Genomic DNA, 22,037 nt, shown 5'->3' with positions numbered 1-22,037 from the left:
GCATTTTTTGCACTTTATGCGTTCTAAATGTAGTTAAATTTTATGGAAAAAATATCCTTTAGGCCTAATCAACGCAAAATTAAACGAGCTTTAATTTGATACCCCTCCCATTAAAATAGGTCAACTGGTTATTTTTTTATTAATCTTTAAACTCGGGTGCACATACTTTTTGCGCCGACAGTAGTCTAATCACTTGAAGTATATCTGATCTACAGTGTATATACCTACAAGATACAACTTACTTTCGATGATGCAATCTTTGTATTTCTTTATAATATATTTGTGTCTTGTATGCAACATTCTATATATATTTTTTTATAATTTCCATTTTTAGTGAAATTGACTTGATTTAACCTCAATGCGGAATCGTATAATTGATATCGTTAACTTTTATTGTTTGAAATGGCATTTATTTTTGGTGTAATGTTTCCTAATTTTTTGTTTATGTTTCTGATTATATAGTCTTGGTCCCAACTTGGATTTATATATTTCTTTATCGTTCTGGAATCGGATTGTATTGGATACTGAGAGGTTCCACCCTGACAACTTACGACGATAGGTACATACATTTTTGAGAGTTGGCAACCATGCAATCCCTAGGTGGGAAAAAGCTGCCTGCGCCATCTAAAAAGCACGAACGGGGGTTACGTTGAGAATCTTGTCTTGAATGGCGGTCGTGAACGCGTCGCTCCATAAATGTTTGTTGTTATTTTGTATTTAATGCAGGTAGTAATTTTTGCATTCCTTTATATGGTATTTGTGTTTTGTATGCCTCATTTTATATTTTTTGTGTGTTTCAATCTTTGATTTTGAAATTTACGTGATTTAACCGCAATACAGAATGACATGTTAAATACCGTTATGCTTTTTTATTATTTGTAATTGTTTACGTTTTTAGTGTAATGCTTGCTTAATGTATGTTTATTGATGTTGATTACTTGGTCTTGTCCGTGAAGTAACATTCATATAAGTCTTAATCATTTTATTTCAAATATGTGGAAATTACAAATTCGTTTGATGTATGTACTGACTTGTTGTTTGTTACTAACATTTTTCTCCGTGAATGAAGCAGTCACGGGGGTGGTAAAAACTGTAGTCAAAATTGAGCTACGACACCTAATTCCGTGATTGTCTTCGACATTCAACTGTAGGCTCGAAATCTCGAACGAGGGGCGACGCTACCTATTTTGCGGGGACGAGATTATGCGAATCAAAACTCTTCAGTTTAGAATCTATGTGCGATAAATCAGTTACGATTCGTTCCACATATTTGGTCTTTAGTCTCGTCTTTAGTTAAATTTTCCTACAAGGCCATCTAATTTTCCATCTTGCTTTTAACCAAAGATAAGTCTGTGTATTTCACCCTTTCATCTTGGTACCTGCTTACCTGACCCATAATTCCCAAAACTTGTTTTTAACCTATATGTTACCTCTTGAAGTTTACCTGCTACTTTTTGTGATGTTATAATTTTATGTTACGCATTTAATTTAATATTAATTTGACGGCTGGTTTTTATTGGTACGTTCTTTTTTCCCAGCCTATTTCTATTTTTATTCGGTGAACTACCATTTTCAAAGTTTATTTTTGCAATGTAATTTATTTCGCCTTAAATTTCCGAGCTTTCACAATCATAATAATTACGATCATTATTAAACAAACTTTTCACAATTTGAGTGTTTTATTTTACGTTCCTTCCCTACTGTGCTTCAGGTCAAAACGTTGCCTACAACTAACGTAAGGGAGCCGGTAGCCCTACCTTAGGTGTTTGATCACGTGCCCCTTTTCAAATTTAAGCAGGATCTGGGGGTTAAGTACATTACAGTACTTCCTTTAAATCGAATCATGCAGAGCACATGTAAAGGTGCGTTGCCTAAATGGGGTAGATTACCACAGAGATGAGGAGGTAAGTGAAGTTTACAGTTTTCGGACAGGGAATGGACGCAACAACCGACTCCAAGTAGACAGAGCAACAAAAATTATAGATGGATAACCCTAAAAAAATATATATTCAACGTCTTACTGAATGAAATTAATAAATCACGACTGAAAGTCATGGCAATGCCAATGTCGATGTGGTCAGGTCTGCCAACAGAAGCTGTAAACTAAGGCGAGGAAGAAAGTTAAAACACAGTTGTCATTGGAATTTGCTATCCAGGGGGCTATAAGAACTGCTGAAATCAGTGTGTGTTGGCCCCTCTGTTGCATGTTGCAGAAGAATAAATGACAAGAGACCTGATGGTTGGGCTCTAATACCTTAGAGACCGCTAGACTTCTGGTATGAGATTTCACAGTTTTGATACTTTTGCTACTTCGTTTGCGTCATGTTGTTGTGAGACTATTTGTTATGAGGCCATAGGGAAGCCGAAAAGAAGAAACGTAACAGCTGTATTTGCTCTGAACGTAAGAGAAGAAGATTTGCGTTCCCTGAATAATGGTTTGAGCAAGTAGATGCGGATGGTGGAACAGGTACTCAGCAACCTATAAATCATCTATGTTCCTACTTCAACAAATAAACCTGGTCATCCAGCGTAGAAATACAGCAAGCATACTGGAGGAACACTTCCTGAAGGCAGCGAGGGATATGGAAGAAATCTACCTTATTTAGTATTTTACCCCAACTATTTTGGAATGACAATTCAACCTCTTAAGAGGTCCGTGGTATTTATTTTATTTATTATCCCTCAGCAGGCTTGCGCCCAATTACAGAGTCACCTGCATAATGCTTTTTAGAAGTGCCCCTATGGTATATAGTTACGATTTAACGCATGATTGTGTGCCACAGTGGTTTTGTGGGCAGGATACCCGCCTCGCACCCGGACATGCTCTGGTCAACAACATCTAAAATACAGGTGTTGTTGCTCTGGTTCGATTCTGTGGTATGAAACATTTTTTTCACAAAAACGCGTACCCAATTCAGACATTTTAAAATTTTTTTGAAAAGCAAAAATATAAAAATGCTTCAGACATGCGCAGTGCATCGTACGGCGTGGACGATTTAGACAAACATGTGCTGTTGCGTACGCTGTTGCCAAATCATAAACTCGCTGCAATTGTATTTGCTGCTAGTTCTCCACCGTGGGAAATTTAAATTTGTTACACGGTTTGTCCTAGGGCGCTGTATTATCACCCTTTACTACAATTTCCCCATGTCCATTAATAACATGAAATTGCCCAGGTAGCTGTACCGCTGAACAGTGAATTATAATACTGCAATTCAAAATGTTACTGCACGTTACGGTCCTGTACTAAACTAAATTATTCTAAATTTTGTCAGAGTGGGATGTGGGTTCAAAGTTTGAAAAATCTTTCAATGTCAGTGCAAGTAAGGGAATAACTACAGTTTTAAAAAGGGCGGAGGTAAGAAAGTGTATTTTGTGCTCCTTTTTTGACGAATTTAAATGACGAGGAGCGACACGCGCATGTGTTGAACTGGCACAATCGCACTTATTTTTCTTCATCACATGTAGATTGCACGATTGATGTTATAACCAAGTTATTAAAAATTAATTTACAATAAATTAAGTTTCAAATAATAATCCTTATGGCACCAGGTGACGATACTGACAGCGGAATGGGGTCCCAAAACGAAAGTGAAGCAGGAAGGAGTGGAATTATTTCCGACAAAAGTGACCTGACCAGTGGAAGTGTTGCACTAAAGGAGGATATTGATGAGGTTTTCTGTCTACAAATCCCACGAAATGTGTAGTTAAATATAATTTGTAGCCCGATGAAACACTGTCGGAGAGGTTATGGGGTTTAACGGAAATGTTTCCTGAACCTGTTAGAAACGCAACATACACAGTTGCGACGACAACCAAATCATCATTGCAAGGTCTTTACGGATTTTCACGGTCCGCCTTTTGGGTCCTTTTTAGTTCCTCTATTATTTTATTTGCCCCTGTCATATTCGAAGTCGAAAGGGTGCAAATGGAAGAAGCGCAAAGAACTCAACAGAAACAGGTTACTTTTGGAAGCTGTATTTGATTATACCTATGATTTTATAATTGCAGATGCTACTCGGACCAAATACCGCAGTTTCCAGTGGGGGATTACCTCTAATGCCCCAAATGCGTCATTAGTGATTGTTACACCAAACTTTAATACTGGCTAGACTATTAAATTTTTTTACTTTATTTCGTTTATAGAATTAAAATAAAATGTGAGTTCAAGACTAATTGTACTACAGTTTTGCTAGTGGAACACGTACTTCTGCTTCAAATTGCTAAATATCTAATTGTCTTGCATTTATTCCTGGTGAATGTTTAAAATGTGCCATACTTTCAATTGATCTATTTTTAGAAAGTAGGTATAACTTTGGATTGCTTTATTTTTAAACATGAAACTGCAAAAGCAACATTACCTGCTTGACGACATTTGATTTTAGTGCTTTGAAGTAGAGTTGGTCATTGTCTCATTATACCTTCGTCACATTTATTTTGTAATTATTTCTGTTCTGCACTGTATTTCCAAAGGTTTTATTTCAAAGGGCACTAAAGCTCTTGGGAAGGATCTGTACAAATTGCCAACCATTAAACGCGTACAAAAAGTTGTTATTTCATAGTAACGGCTTCATTTTTTGTATGGTATACAGAGTGATATTTAGTACATTACTGCTTAGGTGCGAATATGACTAAAAAACAAAATCCGGCCTGAGACAGAAGGGGAAAAATCCTCAGGGCTTCAATTGAACTGGATCACGAAAATGTAGATGGTAAAATGCATCAAACCTTTGGAGGGAGAGAGGGCTATTGGTCAACTTGGAGGCGAAAAATGCCAGATGTGTGTACTATCATGAAGGTATTTAAATTTAAGTCTGGTCCTGTTATTTTTCTCAACCCTTTCAAATATTCAATTAAACTTGAATCAAACAAATATATAATACTATTCTGTACGTCCTATACTACTGTCATTACTTAAATAACGATAGTGTAAACCTTAATAAATTAATATTCCAACAGAAGAAGCCTGCCACACAATTGCAGGTAAAACATGAGCCACTTTGTCGGTTGGTGCCACAGGAAGAGCAAAAGAAACAGTACAAAGAGGAGAGCAAATTTAAAAATAAATTTCAACATTTCTGTTAGTCGCAATAGCCATGACTTTTGTTGTTTTATGAATTCCTACTAATAACAGAACTTTTGAAATTTATTTTTAAATTTGCTGGTATACCAAAAGCTTAAAAAACACCTTTTAATTCTGAATAACTTTAAACTGTACATTTTTTTCTGTAAAATGTACAGAAGGGCAGGATATTGCATAAAACTTCCCCTTGTTAAATCCCTAGGTATGTTCCTACATACCGTGCACCACCCGGTATATGAAATATGAGCTAACCTATAGTAAGAGGCCAATGAATAAAGTAAGAGACAGAGTACCTAACCTCAAAACAAAACCACAACCACCGTGAATAATTTACCGTAATGACCTTACATACATTGATAAAAGGACGTTTATAGTGATTAGATCAGTGATACTTTACCGCGATCACAACCTTAAGATCTTCTACAGAACTTCTGGGACCTTACCTTTGAAGTGTCAATTTAAATATAAAGTCATACCTATACAAGAAAAACAGTTTTTAAACCTTTAAAACTCTGACAGGAAATATGAAAGCTGTTGCAGTGGTATGATTATATTTCTTTCTTATTTTTAATACTAAAGGTAGCTATAGGTGACAGGGGGCAATAAGGGAATCGGATATGCCATAGCTAAAGGACTTTGTGAAAAATTTTCCGGAAATGTATATTTAACAGCTCGCAATGAAGCTCTCGGCCTTAATGCAGTAGCGAAACTAAAGGAATTAGGCCTAAATCCTCTTTTTCACCAATTGGACGTAAATGATCAAGCGAGCATCGATAAATTTAGAGACTATATCAAAAATGCAGAGGGCGGAATAGATATATTGGTGAACAATGCTGCGATAGCTTTTCCGGTAATGGTTTGCTGTAAGTCGAATATTCTAATGCAAATTTTAGCAAGTCACATCCGTACCATTCTCCAAGCAAGCTGAGGAAACGATTGCAGTAAACTATTTCGGTACTTTACGTGTTTGTGAGACACTTTTTCCGATTTTAAGGCAAAGTGCAAAAGTCGTTAATGTTTCGAGTTCTGCAGGTCATTTATTTAGAATTCCATCGCCAGATATTCGAGCAAAACTCAGTGAAGCATCGCTAACTATTGAAAAATTAAGTGAATACATGCGAGAATTTGTAGAGTACGTCCGGTTAGCATTGCAGATTGCGAATAATTGTATTTTTTAGAGCTGCCAAAATGAATGTTAACAGTGAAAAGGGATGGGGCAACTCTGCTTACGTTGTGTCTAAGGTCGGTGTTTCTGCACTTACCAATGTACAGCAGAGGCTCTTCGATGAAGAAAACGAACACAGAAATATTATGGTAAATTCAGTTCATCCCGGCTATGTAGATACCGATATGACCAATCATAAAGGTGTGCTAACTATTGAAGAAGGTGCTAAAGCGCCCTTATATTTAGCTTTGGAAGATCATGGTTTGCGAGGAAAGTTCGTTTGGAATGATAGTAAAGTGGTTGATTGGTTTCAACCAATTTGAAGAAAGAAAAATGCTATAAATGTGCTATTTTTTTATTTCAATAAAATTCATTAAACACTTCTTTCTCAAAAATCCTTAATCCTGATTTTTTTATCTAGATCAATAGTAAGTTAATAAATTGAGTGATCTAGGCAATATTTAAGGTGCCTAATTTTGCTAATTGTAAAGTAGTCCGTATAAAATAATACATTGTGTATATTTTTGACATTAACAAGCAACTACGAACAATGTCCGCGTTTATAACGTCTAAATATAAAATACATATCTAACTGTATAACCATTGCAATTAAATAAATAACTAAAGTATCTCCCAACTGTCATGACACAACACTGTTCACTGTTTTTACGCGGCAACTTGTATACCACTGCCCGTAGATGAGACACAACGAATTCCACTTCCAGAACCGTTACTATCATTTCAAATTCCAAAAATCAAAACAGAAACCCTGCAATACGTTGTTGAGTGTTCTGTGCCCTACATTAAAAAAATATCATGTCTCAAGAGGAAGTCTCATCCGAAAATATTTCTTACTTAAACCCTCGTGTGTTCAGCATATTGGCTCAAAATTTTCCCACTAACAATGATGAAGTTGCAGTACCAGACATTTCTTCGGAAGAAGTGAGTAGCGGTAAAACAGGCTATCACCTACTCTACTTATTTAAATCTTTATTTGCAGGGCAATTTTCTACGCGTTTACCTGAGGATAAAAAAGGCAGAAAACTTCAAACATGTATATGCTATCAACAACAACACACTTCACTGTAAAGTACCGCCCGCTAACAAAATAGTTAAAATGTACAAATTTTCAAAAATTTTTGGTCCCCACGCCACACAAAGTGAAATTTATAATGACGTTGTTCTGAAGAAGGTGACAAAGTTCATTCAGGGCATTAATTGCACTCTGTTGACGTACGGCTCGTCGGGGTCCGGCAAAACATTTACTTTACAGGGAACTCCTACGGAACCGGGCATTGTTCCGAGAGCACTGGAATACTTCTTTCAAACTCTACCGGCGTTGCCATCGAAACCGCACATCAAGCCTACACCGTCAGGTGGTATTATGAAATTGAGTTCTTCAGAAAGCGCACAGGAGAGATTAACTGTGACGAATCTAATGAAACACTCTGGTGATCCTGCCCAACATTTCAGGACGTACAGGTAATTTAACATTAATTTTCAAGCTTGCAGTCTAGTAGTAGAGATACGTAGGAAGATAATAACAAAATAACACTTGATATCGTGTTTATGCAAACGAATAAAATACTCATGCTCCGCTGTGTATATATTAATTTTGCTCAATTTATTAACTAGGTTTTGTTGCAAATGCACCAATTAATTGTCTTTCAATTCCCTGCTGTTTATTATGGGCTGAACCGATTGGAACCAAATTTCGCACACCTTTTCCTAGGTAAAAAAGGGCAGAATCGCGTATGCGCAGGTGTGCTAGCCATAATATTTTTTTTTAGATAGTTCATAACATCTAAAAACCAGAGTGGCGTAATTATCGAATAAGATATAATCAAATAAGTGGTATTTCCATTGAATTTATAACTATATTTCTTTCGTTTTTAGCGCATTTTTCTAAATACCTTATTGCGTTACACCGTCCCTACCGGATCCACTCCCGCGGTTTTGTCAACCATTTTTAGAAGAATATTGTCCTGGAATTTTTTGCAGTAAGTAACCTATATACCTTGAAGGTGTGTTAGACGGTCTTCAAATTTTGAGCCCCCCCCCCCCCTCACAATGGATTATTTCCATGACCACTCAAATTTTGCAATGCATGCTTCTAGTGGTGCCAAGTAAAGGTTTTGAAAACGGGGAAAGGGGGGGTTAACAAACGTTATACCTTTCGTGGCGGGAACGGGAAGGTGTAACCCGAGATGTAACCTTTGATTATATAATCAAAGGGTGTAACAGGTGGTAGCTTTTCAGTTTCAAAAATTTGGTTTTGAATTTGAATTTAGTCAATATAGGAAAATTTCCACATATACCGCTTCATAGCGAACGTGAAATCTGGAAATAAAAGCGATAACAGCGTGTGTTGATGTTAATTGTTACTGTGCTGTTTACATTTTGTTGTACCATAAATTCTACAAACTATTGCGTTGCAGCATTTCTTAGGCATGCGCGGGTTCAGCATTCATTTATTATGTAGAACTTCCAATTACTACTCATCAATTTAAATTTTTGATAAGGCTCTTTTGTTTTAGTGTTATGCAGCAACATTTGAAGGACAATCCTGTCGGAGTTATCGACGACGACATCAGTGATGTACACCTAAGCGTGTGGGTTTCTTTTGCCGAAATCTACAATGAACACGTTTACGACTTACTAGTCACCGAACCAAAACGCGGTCATCCAAGAAAAAAACTACGCATGGTATATTTTAACAACAACGCGTACATTAAAGACTTACAGCATATAAACGTGTCGTCCGCAGCCGAGGCATATTTTTTACTACGGTATGGGCTGCAGAACTTAAATTACGCTTCCACGGCAGTTAACGATCACTCAAGCCGTTCACATTCCATCTTCACAATTAAATTAGCCCAGGCGTCTGATTCTAAAAGTGGAGTGAGCGTGAGTGCCTTCAATTTTTGCGATTTAGCTGGTTCTGAGAGACTTAAAAAAACAAATAATGTCGGCGATAGATTAAAAGAGTCTAACAACATCAACGCGTCCCTCTTAGTATTCGGACGTTGTATTCATGCAGTGAGAGATTCACAAAAATTGAAAAACTCGCAGTTAATGCCCTGGCGCGAATCTAAGCTTACACAATTATTTCAAAACGCGTTGTTGGGAAATGAATCGATTTCGATGATTGTCTGCATTAATCCTGCGAGGGAAATGTTTGACGAAAGCCAGCATGTTCTAAACTTTTCTGCGATCGCAAAAGATGTCGCTGTAGAGCGACAACAACCAATTCAGCGTCTTAAAATTAATAAATTTGATAAAGATTCAGTTATTCTTGAAGAAGATCTGACATCCAGTTTGGAAGAGCTACACAATTATCTGGCTTTCTTATGTAATGAAATTGAACAGGATGGATTAAATCATACAGAATATCTGGAACATATCACCAGTACATATAAGAAGATGATAGAAAATACAAAGAAAGTTTGGGAGAACACTTGCAAAGACGTAGAAACATGCATAGAAAAACACAACCAAGAATTACTTCAGAGCTCAACTTCACCTATAAAGAGCAGAAAACGTAAGAAGATGTCAGTTGTATGCATAGATACCTCATCAGATGAAGAAAATCAGGTTCCAAATAAAACAAAGGAGAAAAGAAAACAGAAAGGTAGCCAAGAGCTTCAAAAGCAGTTGTGCCAATTACAAATGGAGAGAGATGCTAACGTAGTTGAACTGGAAAATCTTTCAGCAAGGAATAAAGCGCTTAAAGTCGACAATGAGGAATACCAAGCTTTGCAGAAAGAACGCAAAGAATTAGAAACACAAACTGTCATAGAAGAAGATATTTTAGCTGACCTTAATAGGTACCTACATTGACTGGAGGTAAGCCAAAAACCCAAGGGTTTTTAAAAATTATATTAATAATAATAAATATAAAAAAAAGAAAAATTAATCAATGCGAGTTTTTCACCTGTAAAATATGCAAATAAAAATTGTAAAAATGAATGGACCCATGTTATTTTAACATCCTAATGGTAGATTTTTGATTCGTATGATCAATGCTTTTGTCCATTGTTATATGCCATTTTATATTTCTAACGTATTGTTTTTCTGTTTTATAAAAGAACTATAGTTCTATTTTCTGGACATCAGGTTTTTTTCCAGTCCTCACATACATCTTCGTACATAATAAATTTTATTTTTGTGAATCGTTTGTGTTTCTTACATTCCATATTATAGAAAATTTGTGTGGTAAAAAAAGCGATCTTTTTCAAACGATTAAAAGTAACTGCGTGAGTGTAGGGAATGTCAAAATCGTAAAAATGATTATAAGCCGTGAAAAAAAGAACTGCCAAGAAAAACAGGCGACAAATTAATATTACATTGTGTAGCAAAATTAATTGTTTGTAATAATGTGAATGCATAACATAAAATTATGACAATATTAACACAAGTTAAAAAGTAATCGTAAACGATTTACATAAAGCGCATTTCCACTTGCATTTATTTCCCATTTGTAAGATGCAACTTCTGTTAAAATCGTAAAAATCCGGCCACAAATATGAAAGATAGCGTTGCACATGGGCAATCCATTTTTGACGTGCTACTTCAATTTCAGTTTATAAGAAGAATTTCATTTCAATGCTTTTCTAAATAAGAAAGTTGGAACTGCGCATGCGCAAACCTAAATTTTAAAACTAATGTTAGATTTTCCTTTGTTCCAAGAGCCTAAGTATCAAATTTCACTTAAATAGTTCCATAGATAAAAAAGTTGGCACTGCGCATGCGCAAAATAAAATTTTGAAACTGGCGCCAGATTTTCCTTTATTCCAAGTGCCTATGTATCACATTTCATTTAAATTCTTCCATAAATAAAAAAGTTGGCACTGCGCATGCGCAAAGCCAAATTTTGAAATTGGCGTTTGATTTTCCTTTATTCGAAGTGCTTATGTATCAAATTTCGTTTAAATTCTTCCATAAATAAAAAAAGTTGGCACTGCGCATGCGCAAAACCAAATTTTGAAATTGGCGTTTGATTTTCCTTTATTCCAAGTGCCTATGTATCAAATTTAATTCAAATACTTTTATAAGTAAAAAAGTTTGCAATTCGGTTTATAAATGGTCGAGATGCGAAAAGGGCACTGTGAATTTTGAATCGATTCGATTCAACTTTTGGCATTGCGTATTATTATGGCTAAATCTATGCCCATATTGAATTTCATGCAATTCAGTTCATAACTAACGGAGATGTAAAAGCGATCGAACATTTCTAAACAAAGTTATCGTTCACACAGACAGATAGATGGACAGACAAAGGAACAGACGGACAGACCAACAGGCAGACGACAGATAGCAATGCAAAATTATAAACGATCCCTAGGATCGTTAATAACGGCAAAAGTGTAAAATTATGGAACATGTAAAAAACGGTTTTTTTGTTTTTTTTACAATAACTTTTTGTAAGCGGTACAGAAAAAAATCCTTCCTTGGTACAAGACTCGACACCATAACGAACCAAATAGCGAAAAAAGTAGAACAATAGCTCTTAAGATAAAGAACTAGTAGCGTCGCAAAACGAGCGGGCGGACGGACAGCCGGACGGGTGGACGGACAAAGTGGCCACAATAGCACATTTTTTTTATTTTTGTGGAAATGCGCTAAAAATATGTATCATGTAGGCTTCGAGGTGGAGAAACAAGTTTTGGGAACAATGGGTCAGGGCAGCTCAGGTACCAAAATTCTGAGAAAGAGTAATTCACAGGATGTGATTCATCTTTGATGCAATAGAATTCTTCTGTTAAGAGCAATATGAAAATTACATGGCCTTATAGGGAAAATGCAATATTACAACGAAATGTGTGGAAATTGTGAATCGCAACAAATGTAACACACATAGATTCTGAACCGAGGAACCGAGCAACTCGCCCCCAAGGTAGCCCCCTCGTGCGGTGTTTCGAACTTACAGTTGATTGGCGAGATCAGCCCCAGTATGGCGGGTATGATTGTTTCCAGAGACAAGGAGTATTAAACGTAAACAAAGGTGGTTTATTTATTTAAAAAAACGCTGCCATGTTATGTTGGTAAAAAACATTGAAACTTGTTGCTGATGTTAATAAGATATCTACAGAGGGCGTTACTGTCCCTTCCACAATTAAAAAGCTAATTTTGTCATTTGTGTATTGTGAACATAGACATATGAGAATAAAATTGTGAATTATGGTTTTTCTGCTTAATGTGAAAGAATCATTTTTGAATGTGATGATTTGAACGCAACCTTTTAGGTTATTTGAACTACTTTTTTAATATTAACTCTCACATGAACTACTCAGATGTATACCGACTGTATTATAGAACTACTTCTCTTAAAAATATAACCTCAACCATGTCAAAATGAGGAAAGTTTATTAATTTTTTATATATTTTACAGTTTATTATATTTTGTATTTGTGTACATAATAATTATTAAAATATGGCTTACACGGGAGTGTTACCTTTCATACGAGGCGTCGATTTTACTGGCAATGATTTTAGTGTAAGTACTTGGAATACCCATCCATTTCATTATTCATACAGTTTACCCGCAAAAATAAAATATCCTTTTTTATAGGAAGATAAATTTCCCGAAGCAGTTAGTTCCATGACGGGAGTACAATGGTTGAAATTAGATCGTACAAATTTATCGCAAATACCACAAGAAATGGGCAACCTTTTAAAATTAGAACATCTTTCATTGACACGTAATAATCTTGAGAAACTTCATGGCGAACTGACCGAATTAGGATGCTTGCGAACTCTAAATTTGAGACACAATAAAGTGAAAAATTCTGGAATACCAAGTGACTTATTTCAGTCAGAAGAGTTAAGTACATTGGATTTAAGTCATAATAATCTTAAGGAAGTACCCGAAGGTCTTGATTGGGCAAAATCACTTTTGGTTTTGAACCTGAGTCATAATCAGTATGTACTCCTCAAATCTTGTTGATTTAATTAACTTATCCATTTTAGCCTCTCATCAATTCCTAACACCTTATTTATAAATTTATCCGACCTGCTGTTTTTGGATTTAAGTCACAATAACCTGGAGACCCTTCCGCCGCAAACTCGCCGTTTGGCAAATTTGCAAACTTTAATCCTCAATGACAATCCGCTCGGTCAATATCAACTGCGGCAACTGCCCTCGTTGATAAATATCGAAAATTTACAACTCCGAAATACTCAAAGAAATCTAACCAATTTTCCTACGAATGTTGAGGCGCTGGTTAACTTGACTGAAGTGGATTTGTCTCAAAACTCGCTGCCTAAAATTCCCGATTCCTTGTACGCGTTAGCAAATTTAAAGCGACTAAATTGTAGTGAGAATGAAATTACGGAGTTATCGGCAGGTATGTAGTAGGTACACTGAACCGAGTGGACTAAGGTATAATTAAATGAATCCATTGAATAAATAATTGTTGGATAATTTGATGAACCTATCAGCCATCTCGAGAAGCAATAATGCCTCATTGTGATGGTTATTGGTTTTAATATTCATAATTTGTCATCCAGAATAAGCTCACAGAGGCCGTTTTTAACACATTATAGAGTATTACATCTTAATTTAAACTTACAGATGTAATAGGTACTATACGTCATCTAGTATAAAAACAGTCGCAGGTAGCCGCCCACGGCAAAACTTATGTCTTTTTCTTCACATGGACTAGATAAAGATGAAAATATAATAGCATAATTGTGATGATTGACATGAACTTATTTTTATACTAGAAGAGCAATGATAGCACTGCTCATTTGTAAAGCAAGGGACCATCTGTTTGGTCACCTGTCTGCCTCTTTTTAGGCAATACATACAGGGAGAGACGACACCATAATGTAAAATTGAGTTCCATAGCGCTATTTCACTCATATTTTTCCTTGCCCCGCCTCACACAAACTTGTGATAGTAGAATGCTCCGCCGCTAAGAATTGTGAGTAACCATGCATTTAACCTACACCCTAGCATCGAGATAATATATTGCTGTGGCTCCACGTTGGGCGCCAAATAAATAATGCTGTGTGTAGTGGTACGCAGTCAACTACACCCCTCACAAAACATCTGCCGAGCTAGCTCAAGCAAAACAAAATTGAAACTTAAAACCTTTTTATGATCCCTCCTCGTACACCTCCGATATCTGCTACAAAGGGCTCCAACATTGATTTAAATTAAAGATTGGTCTCGATTAATTTCCAGAAATTCCAAATTATGTATTACAAAAATTTTGATCAACGCATAAAATAAATCTTGGATACGAGAACGTAAATCACATGAACAATATCCAAGTCGCACAATGGGTTCGAATAAACACACAATTAATTGATTGACAAAGACAAAAATTTAATCCGAAAGACATTAAAACTCTGAAAGAAAGAAAAGTTTACAAAGCTTGTTTAGATATATTCCCACGCACGCAGGCGGTCGACAATTAAAATGTTTTGGCGCGTTCCGTTGTGATTGGTGATTTATTTGAAAAATTATGAAGAAGGAATATGTTTTTGTGGTGGAAGTGGTGTTTCCTTAAATACTGGAGACACCGAGAAGACTAGCGGATGCTAGTTATGAGACAGTTGAGGAGCGGTTACATCTTTTTACGCTAAATTTGCGGAAGTTCGGCCCTATTTGTTTAAGATGCAGTTTGTCATTTTTATAATAAATATGTGCAGAAGTAATGTTTTTAATGTCAGATTTTTCTATTGATACCCAAGATTTATTTAAAGTGTTGTATATATTTTGATGTACGTTTAGTGTATTTCTTTAGGAAGCACTTTCCCTTAAAATTTCAGAAAAACCGTTCGTAAATAAAAAAAAGTTGGGTCTGCGCATGCGCAATCTATTTTTTTTCAAAAGGTGCACATAATAAATAATGACCCAAAGAGTTAACCGTGGTTTCCAACCGAACTAATTTTATTTTTCTCGATCAATGCGATTTCTCATTCAAATTTTGGGTTTCTTTGACCCAAAATGATCGCTAATGTAGAGCATGTTCCATGGCTATTAAAAAATTAAAATGCAACAAACGTATGAGAAACGAAAAAATAGATTTTTTGCTGTCTTTCCCAAGAGACAGAAAAAATTCCTTCCTTGGTGCACTATAACGAACCAAATAGTTAAACAAGTAGAACAACAGCTCTTAAGATAAAGATCTAATAGCGAGACAGCTGTAGGGACGAATAGAGGGATGGACAAAGTAGCCGGAATAGAAAATTTAAACCTTTCCAACTCTGTTTTTAATGTTATATTTCATCTGGATCATCTGTGAATTCTGATATGCTACTAGATTAACGTGCAGGTTATGTTATTATGATGACTCTGATCCATTTTTTACCCATCTTCTAAATTCATAGAATCATACTGTATGTATCCGTATCCCCCGAATATCAGGCTCATTCACATCTTGTGGATTGGGGTCTCAAACTCGAGTGTACGTACAAATTTGCACCGACAGTGATTTTTTATTGGTTCATCAAAATATCTGATATAGTGTTCATTAAGTACAGATTCACTAAATTATCACTTGGTGATTTGGTTACACATTCTGTATGCATGACGCCGGTTTTTTTCATTTTAAGCCTTGGAGCTGTGGCAAAAATTAGAGACATTAAACTTGTCTTACAATAAGCTGAAAAGTCTTCCTTCGTCAGTATGTAAATTATCTAATCTGAGACGACTTTATGTAAATGCAAATGAGTTGGATTTCGAAGGAATTCCATCGGGTATAGGCAAACTGAGTAGATTAGAAATATTTTCCGCATCCCACAATCAGCTAGAAATGATACCTGAGGGTTTGTGCAGGTGAGTACCGGCCGTCGGTGTACATTTTTCAACGCCATTTGCAGGTGCGGATCGCTGAGGAAACTCAATCTTAGTTCCAATCGTTTAATAACCTTGCCGGATGCCATTCATCTGGTTGGAGATTTAGATTTGTTAGATTTACGAAATAATCCCGACTTGATTATGCCCCCGAAGCCTGTGGAAATGTCTCGCGGGGATGGTTTGGAGTTTTATAATATAGATTTTTCGCTCCAAAACCAGCTGCGGTTGGCCGGAGCAAATGTTCCCGCACCGTTACCTGCACAAAGTAAGTAAGAGTGATCGAAATTGTGAGATTTAGGTAGAGCAATTTTTTTGGTTGGTTAAAATTTTGGTAAAATATCTAATAGAATTTACTCACTAGTTTTTAAGATGGGTGCTAAAATTAAGTGGAAAAGATCCTTTAAATCATGCTGTTACCTCATATAGAATTTTAAAAAAATGTGGAAATGGTACTCGGATTTCCCAGCCGACCGACGTACTTGGGTGCGCCCAAAAATTAAAACGGAATTAAAACCTAAAATCGGGGACTAATCTTGAAATTCATGCTAATTAAGCGCGCTTCATTTGACACTAGATCTAATCTAATCAGACGAGGTTTGCTCCAACACATTTGATTAGAGATCAGTATATATGCTCACTCAAATGAACGGACTAAAATTTCCAAATGGCCATTGTTACATAGAATTGGGAGTCAATCGAAAAAGGTCTGCGATGATGAAATGAACTGCATGGTCTTGAAGTTTTAATGCTCATGTTCGCTTAACATTGGGAAACTAAAGTCGGTTATTAATAACTGAGCTGAAATCATATAATATTATTGTTCCTTTCCTATTTGTCAAGTATTTGCTCCTAAAAGGCACGAGTAGCAGAAGGCAGAATTGCATTGGTAACCAACAGGTGATATATTTACAGATCCTAGCAAAGATCCAATTGCAAGGAAAATGAGGCTTCGCCGAGGGCGTAGAGATCAAGAGGAGGCGGATCAGGACCAAGCTAAAATTTTAAAGGTGGCAAAATGTGTAGGTATCCGCAATTTGAATTAATTTAATTTATTCGACAGGGCATGAAAGATATAGCGAAAGATAAACATCGAAGCAAAGCAGAGGATGAGGTCAAAGCGGAGTCCTTGAAGTAGATTTTTCAAACAATGTCAATTCGTTATTCTTCTAAACTTCATTATCGTAGGCCTAAACGTTGGGACGAAGCGCTAGAAAAGCCGCCCTTGGATTATTCGGAATTTTTCGAAGATGACGCAGGCCAATTTGCCGGTTTAACCATTTGGGAGATTGAAAATTTTTTACCCAATCGTATCGATGAGGTTACGCACGGTAAGTTCTACGAGGGCGATTGTTACATTGTACTGAAGACGACTGTCGATGATTCTGGTTCGTTGGGGTGGGAGATCTACTTTTGGATTGGAGGAAAGGCCACGGTAATTTACAGTAAACTGGGTTGATCCGTATTTGGCAAATTCCGGTTTTAGTTGGATAAAAGGGCGTGTGCCGCAATACACGCGGTTAATCTACGAAATTATTTGGGGGCCCAGTGCCGTACCATTCGCGAAGAGCAGCATGACGAATCTGAGGAGTTCTTGGGCTTATTTGACACCCAAATCACTTACATTGAGGGTGGTAGAACTTGCAGTGGATTTTTTACGGTTGAAGATATGGTAGGTATTCATACAGTGTAGCAAACGGTGATAAAATGAATTTCAGACTTTCGAAACGCGACTTTATAGAGTTCACGCAGCGGGTGCCTCAATCCATTTAGAACCCGTGCCGATTTCAAAAGAATCTTTAGATAGTCATTATGTGTTTGTATTAGACACAAGCACAAAGATCTATTTGTGGTATGGAAAATCAGCAAAGAATACATTAAAATCGAAAGCGCGCTTGATGTCGGAAAAGATTAATAAAAACGAGCGTAAAAATAAGGCCGAAATTGTTACGGAATCAATGGGACAGGAATCTACCGAATTTTGGCTCGCGTTACGCGAACAAGATCCTAGTTCTGTGTTGCCCATTAAGGTATGTCGACTCATACGCATATGACTTACTCTATTTGGGAGTTATAGGATCATGTGAATCCCGATTTCCAACCAATTAGTCCAAGATTGTATAAGGTACAATTGGGAATGGGATACCTGGAGCTGCCTCAAGTCGAAGTCCCCCACGCAAAACTAGAATGCACCCTGCTGAATAGTAAAAATGTTTATATCCTTGATTGTTACCTGGATCTATTTGTGTGGTAAGACAATGAGTTTTTAGCACGTCTTTCTGAGGTGGTCATTGAAGGATCGGCAAGAAATCGACGCGGTTAATAAACGCGGCCGCCGTTAAGTTGTCTGAAGAGTTATTCAATATGATCGACCGTCCGGACTATGCGCTCGTGACGCGCGTGCGCGAGGGCACCGAGCCGCAAGTGTTTAAATTGAAATTCATCGGATGGGATGAGGTAATTGCGGTAGATTTTACGCGTACCGCCGAATCGGTGCAAAAAACGGGCGCCGATCTAACCAAATGGGCGCTTCGGCAAGAGGCGAAAACTGACTTGACCGCGTTATTTATGCCCCGACAACCTCCAATGCCGTTGGCTGAGGCACAACAACTGATGGAAGATTGGAATGAAGACTTAGAGGCGATGGAAGCTTTCGTGCTGGAGGGCAAGAAGTTTATTAGATTACCCGAGGAGGAGTTAGGTAAATATTTTCATTTTCTATGTCAGGTCGCTGTTCTGTTTCATATTCATTTAACTAAGAGCGTTCGAGACGTGCAACAAACAGTTCATGCGTCTACTCCTCGGTCTACTCATGGTTATATACTGTTTATCTATAAAGTTGAAACACACAACTAGTTGCTATGATTTTGAGCTTCTTCTTCGAAGCATTGTGCAGCTCGGAAACTATGGAAAAAGTTCGGTGAATATTGTAACGGGAGTCCGCGCTACAAAACCGGGGATTTTGTTTGTTAAATTTTTTTGGTAGTATTTTGATTGTTTTGAATTTCTACGACATTAAAGGGTAGGCATACAAAATTAAAGGGTGGTTTGTTTTTTATTTTTAACGTTATATTCGTGATGAATTCAAAGTTTGGCGGAAGAAAAGTTCGTATGAATCACGAATCCAGCGGCTTCATTTTCGCGAAAGTAATACTTGAGATTGTGATTATGCAAGGGAATAAAATGCCACTGTTCCGCTGTGTTGATTTAATTTTGCTAGAAAAACCAAAACAGATCCTCCTCTCTGAACGCAATGACCACCAATAGAAAACCCGCATTTCGATTTTTTCAGCCCGCTCAAATCGAATGAACGCAACTTTTAAGTTCGAAAACATCGTGACAACCGCTCTCCCTTACCCCAATACGTTTTTGTTATTGCCGGACATATTTTTGTTCACGTTCGCTATGAAGCGGTATATGTGAAAATTTTCCTATGTTGAACAAAATACAAATTTTAGAAGAGGCAAAGCGGCACCGTATTACTTCCGACTGTCTTTTAATTCCAAGCACTGTATTATTTTTTAGGACATTTTTACTCAATGGACTGTTACGTGTTCCTATGCCGCTATTGGATACCGGCCGATGATACGGAAGAGGGGGAACCTTTAGAGGAAGATTTTCAATGCGTCGTATACTTTTGGCAAGGGCGCGAAGCTTCGAATATGGGATGGCTCACTTTTACATTCACTTTGCAAAAGAAATTCCAAGTTTTATTTAGAGATAAGCTCGAAGTTGTTCGCACCCATCAGCAGCAGGAAAACATGAAATTCATGGCACATTTCAAACGAAAGCTAATCATCCATCAGGGTAAAAGGAAACAAACGAACAAAAATGCGGTCGAATTTTATCATCTGCGTTCGAACGGAAGCGCTTTGTACAGTCGACTTCTGCAAATTAAACCGGATGCTGCCGCTCTTAATTCCCAGTTTTGGTAAGTTCCCGAGTTATTTTCTCATCATGATTTTTTTAATTGTAGTTACATCTTGAACGTTCCCTTTGATCAAGAAGACGATTCGGGAATTGTGTACGTCTGGGTTGGATCAAAGGCCGATCCCGATGAAGCGCATTTAATACAGGATATCGCGGAGGAGATGTTCAACAGCCCGTGGGTGAGCCTGCAAGTTCTCGCCGAGGGCGAAGAACCCGATAACTTTTTTTGGGTCGGGCTCGGTGGGAAGAAACCGTACGAAACGGACGCCGGTTTTATGGAGCACACCCGGTTGTTTAGATGTTCGAATGAAAAGGGTTATTTTATCGTTTCTGAAAAATGCTCAGATTTTTGCCAGGTTGGTATGCGCACATTTTTTTATTTGTTGTAATTGGAGATTTTCTCCTGAAAATTCTACTTCATGAGCTGCAGTTTGTTCCCTCCCACTCAAGTTCAGTAACTAATGTCGCTTAAAGATCTTGAAAGGAAGGAGAAGCTATCCTACGTGTAGGGGTTAAACAGCTTATAATACTGGTCGACATGTGTTTACGACATATATACCTACAGGGTGTTAATACTAAGGTGTTAATACTAAGTCGCTATATACTTTTACGTGTACCCGAAAACGTCAGTTAAAACTCATTATAACAAACAACTTTTCCTAGTTCCAACTTTTGATTTGGTGCTCTGGTTCGAAGTTATTGGCGTTCTTTTATTTTTCGGAAAATCGTCATAACTCTTATTTTAAGGACTATTGGAAAAAACAAAATTATCTTTCAGCTCTCTAAAACATTTGCATTTATAATTTTTTATTTTTTCAAATAACAAAAGTGATTGATCAAAAATTAAAAAAAAAATTTTTTTGATAACCATTTCATCGATTTTTGAAAGTAAAACATATATAAAATCCCTACACTATTTACTGCAACAAATGTCCTAAATATTTTTTTCCAATCTGAAGGGGGGCCATTTTGGAAATCGAAAATAAAAAAATTGAAAAAATGTTTAGGACAAATGTGATGTAGGTGTAGGGATTTTTTAAATGTTTTCAGCACGTGGACGTAAATTTGGTTAATCAAGAATAAAAATGTAACAAGTGTATAGGATCTATAAGCACAATAAACGGCAAGAGTTTAAAATTGTGAGGAGTGAAAAAAGTGAAAAAAATAAGTGGGGCAGGAAAAATTCCGACCTTGCTGCAAGCCTTAATACCATAATGAACCAAATAAAGGAAAAAGAAGGGTCATCGCTCTTAGGATAAAGATCTGATAGGTAATGACACAGCCGTAGAGACGTGTGGACTGATAAAGTGGTACAATAGCACAATTATTTTCTGGAAAATATAAATAACTTGGGAGTTAAGACTACCAACCTTAGAATATATAACAAATACACGTCGATACATAGCAGTTAGCCTTTCACAATTATTGTGCACTAATTAAATTTACACGCTGCATATTTTTTTTAGGATGATCTGGCAGACGACGATATAATGATCCTAGACAATGGTGAACAGGTATTTTTATGGCTCGGAGCGAAATGCAGCGAAGTGGAAATTAAATTAGCGTATAAATCCGCTCATGTAAGTTCCAGATTAAGCCGAACACTTTGTATAGCTTTCAAATTGTAGGTATATATCCAACATATGAGAGTTAAGCAGCCCGATCGACCTAGGAAGTTATGTCTTACTTTAAAAAATAAAGAGTCCAAACGTTTTACAAAATGCTTCCATGGTTGGGGTTCCCATAAGAAACCTCCCGAATAAAACATCTACAAATTGTATCAACGAAAGTATTTATTGTCCATGTTGTTACATCAGGTTTGACTAGGGTTGTTGCAACAGTTTTATATTACATTTGACGTTTGAATTATTTCAAAAGTATACATTATAATAGTGATATACTGACTACAGTCAAGTACTTAATTGAGAAAATTTTCTCATCACCATTTATTTTTTTTAGAAAATTAGAAACAATCTTCTAAAAGGACTAACAAGTAGTTCAACTCATATAACAAAACTACAATATGATAGGAGCTGTAACCCGAACATTACATT

The 22,037-nt window shown here is 36.7% G+C and overlaps 4 protein-coding genes across 5 annotated transcripts; all 4 read left to right on the top strand.

Annotated features, from left to right (window-relative positions):
- Positions 1 to 3,210: 3,210 nt before the first annotated feature.
- On the top strand, positions 3,211 to 4,435 carry LOC116177283 (mitochondrial import receptor subunit TOM22 homolog). 2 transcript variants are annotated; one of them, XM_031496217.1, is made up of 4 exons: positions 3,211 to 3,358; positions 3,553 to 3,674; positions 3,725 to 3,961; positions 4,012 to 4,435. In XM_031496217.1, the coding sequence occupies exons 2-4, from the start codon at positions 3,573 to 3,575 to the stop codon at positions 4,078 to 4,080; spliced, it is 408 nt and encodes a 135-aa protein (XP_031352077.1). In that variant the 5' UTR covers positions 3,211 to 3,358; positions 3,553 to 3,572; the 3' UTR covers positions 4,081 to 4,435. The 2 variants fall into 2 exon arrangements, with proteins under 2 accessions (XP_031352077.1, XP_031352076.1); XM_031496216.1 differs by lacking the exon at positions 3,211 to 3,358 and having other exon boundaries at positions 3,377 to 3,674.
- Positions 4,436 to 5,346: 911 nt separating this feature from the next.
- On the top strand, positions 5,347 to 6,650 carry LOC116176766 (carbonyl reductase [NADPH] 1-like). Its single transcript, XM_031495526.1, has 4 exons — positions 5,347 to 5,625; positions 5,673 to 5,933; positions 5,977 to 6,215; positions 6,262 to 6,650. Exons 1-4 carry the CDS (start codon positions 5,608 to 5,610, stop codon positions 6,569 to 6,571), a joined length of 828 nt encoding a protein of 275 aa, XP_031351386.1. The 5' UTR covers positions 5,347 to 5,607; the 3' UTR covers positions 6,572 to 6,650.
- A 299-nt stretch (positions 6,651 to 6,949) lies between these two features.
- On the top strand, positions 6,950 to 10,392 carry LOC116176765 (kinesin-like protein subito). The gene is made up of 3 exons (XM_031495525.1): positions 6,950 to 7,190; positions 7,249 to 7,730; positions 8,786 to 10,392. The coding sequence occupies exons 1-3, from the start codon at positions 7,065 to 7,067 to the stop codon at positions 10,086 to 10,088; spliced, it is 1,911 nt and encodes a 636-aa protein (XP_031351385.1). The 5' UTR covers positions 6,950 to 7,064; the 3' UTR covers positions 10,089 to 10,392.
- A 2,172-nt stretch (positions 10,393 to 12,564) lies between these two features.
- On the top strand, positions 12,565 to 21,936 carry LOC116176617 (protein flightless-1). Its single transcript, XM_031495261.1, has 16 exons — positions 12,565 to 12,744; positions 12,820 to 13,169; positions 13,218 to 13,594; positions 15,813 to 16,035; positions 16,080 to 16,321; positions 16,969 to 17,063; positions 17,117 to 17,187; positions 17,242 to 17,488; positions 17,540 to 17,725; positions 17,772 to 18,083; positions 18,131 to 18,303; positions 18,351 to 18,754; positions 19,579 to 19,984; positions 20,030 to 20,339; positions 21,450 to 21,563; positions 21,612 to 21,936. Exons 1-16 carry the CDS (start codon positions 12,682 to 12,684, stop codon positions 21,744 to 21,746), a joined length of 3,708 nt encoding a protein of 1,235 aa, XP_031351121.1. The 5' UTR covers positions 12,565 to 12,681; the 3' UTR covers positions 21,747 to 21,936.
- Positions 21,937 to 22,037: the final 101 nt, after the last annotated feature.

Source organism: Photinus pyralis, unplaced genomic scaffold, assembly GCF_008802855.1.
Source record: "Photinus pyralis isolate 1611_PpyrPB1 unplaced genomic scaffold, Ppyr1.3 Ppyr1.4_LG7, whole genome shotgun sequence".
Taxonomy (NCBI): Eukaryota; Metazoa; Arthropoda; class Insecta; order Coleoptera; family Lampyridae; genus Photinus; species Photinus pyralis.
The sequence above is the reverse complement of the archived record's forward strand: the minus strand, read 5'-3'. Positions and strand labels throughout refer to the sequence as shown.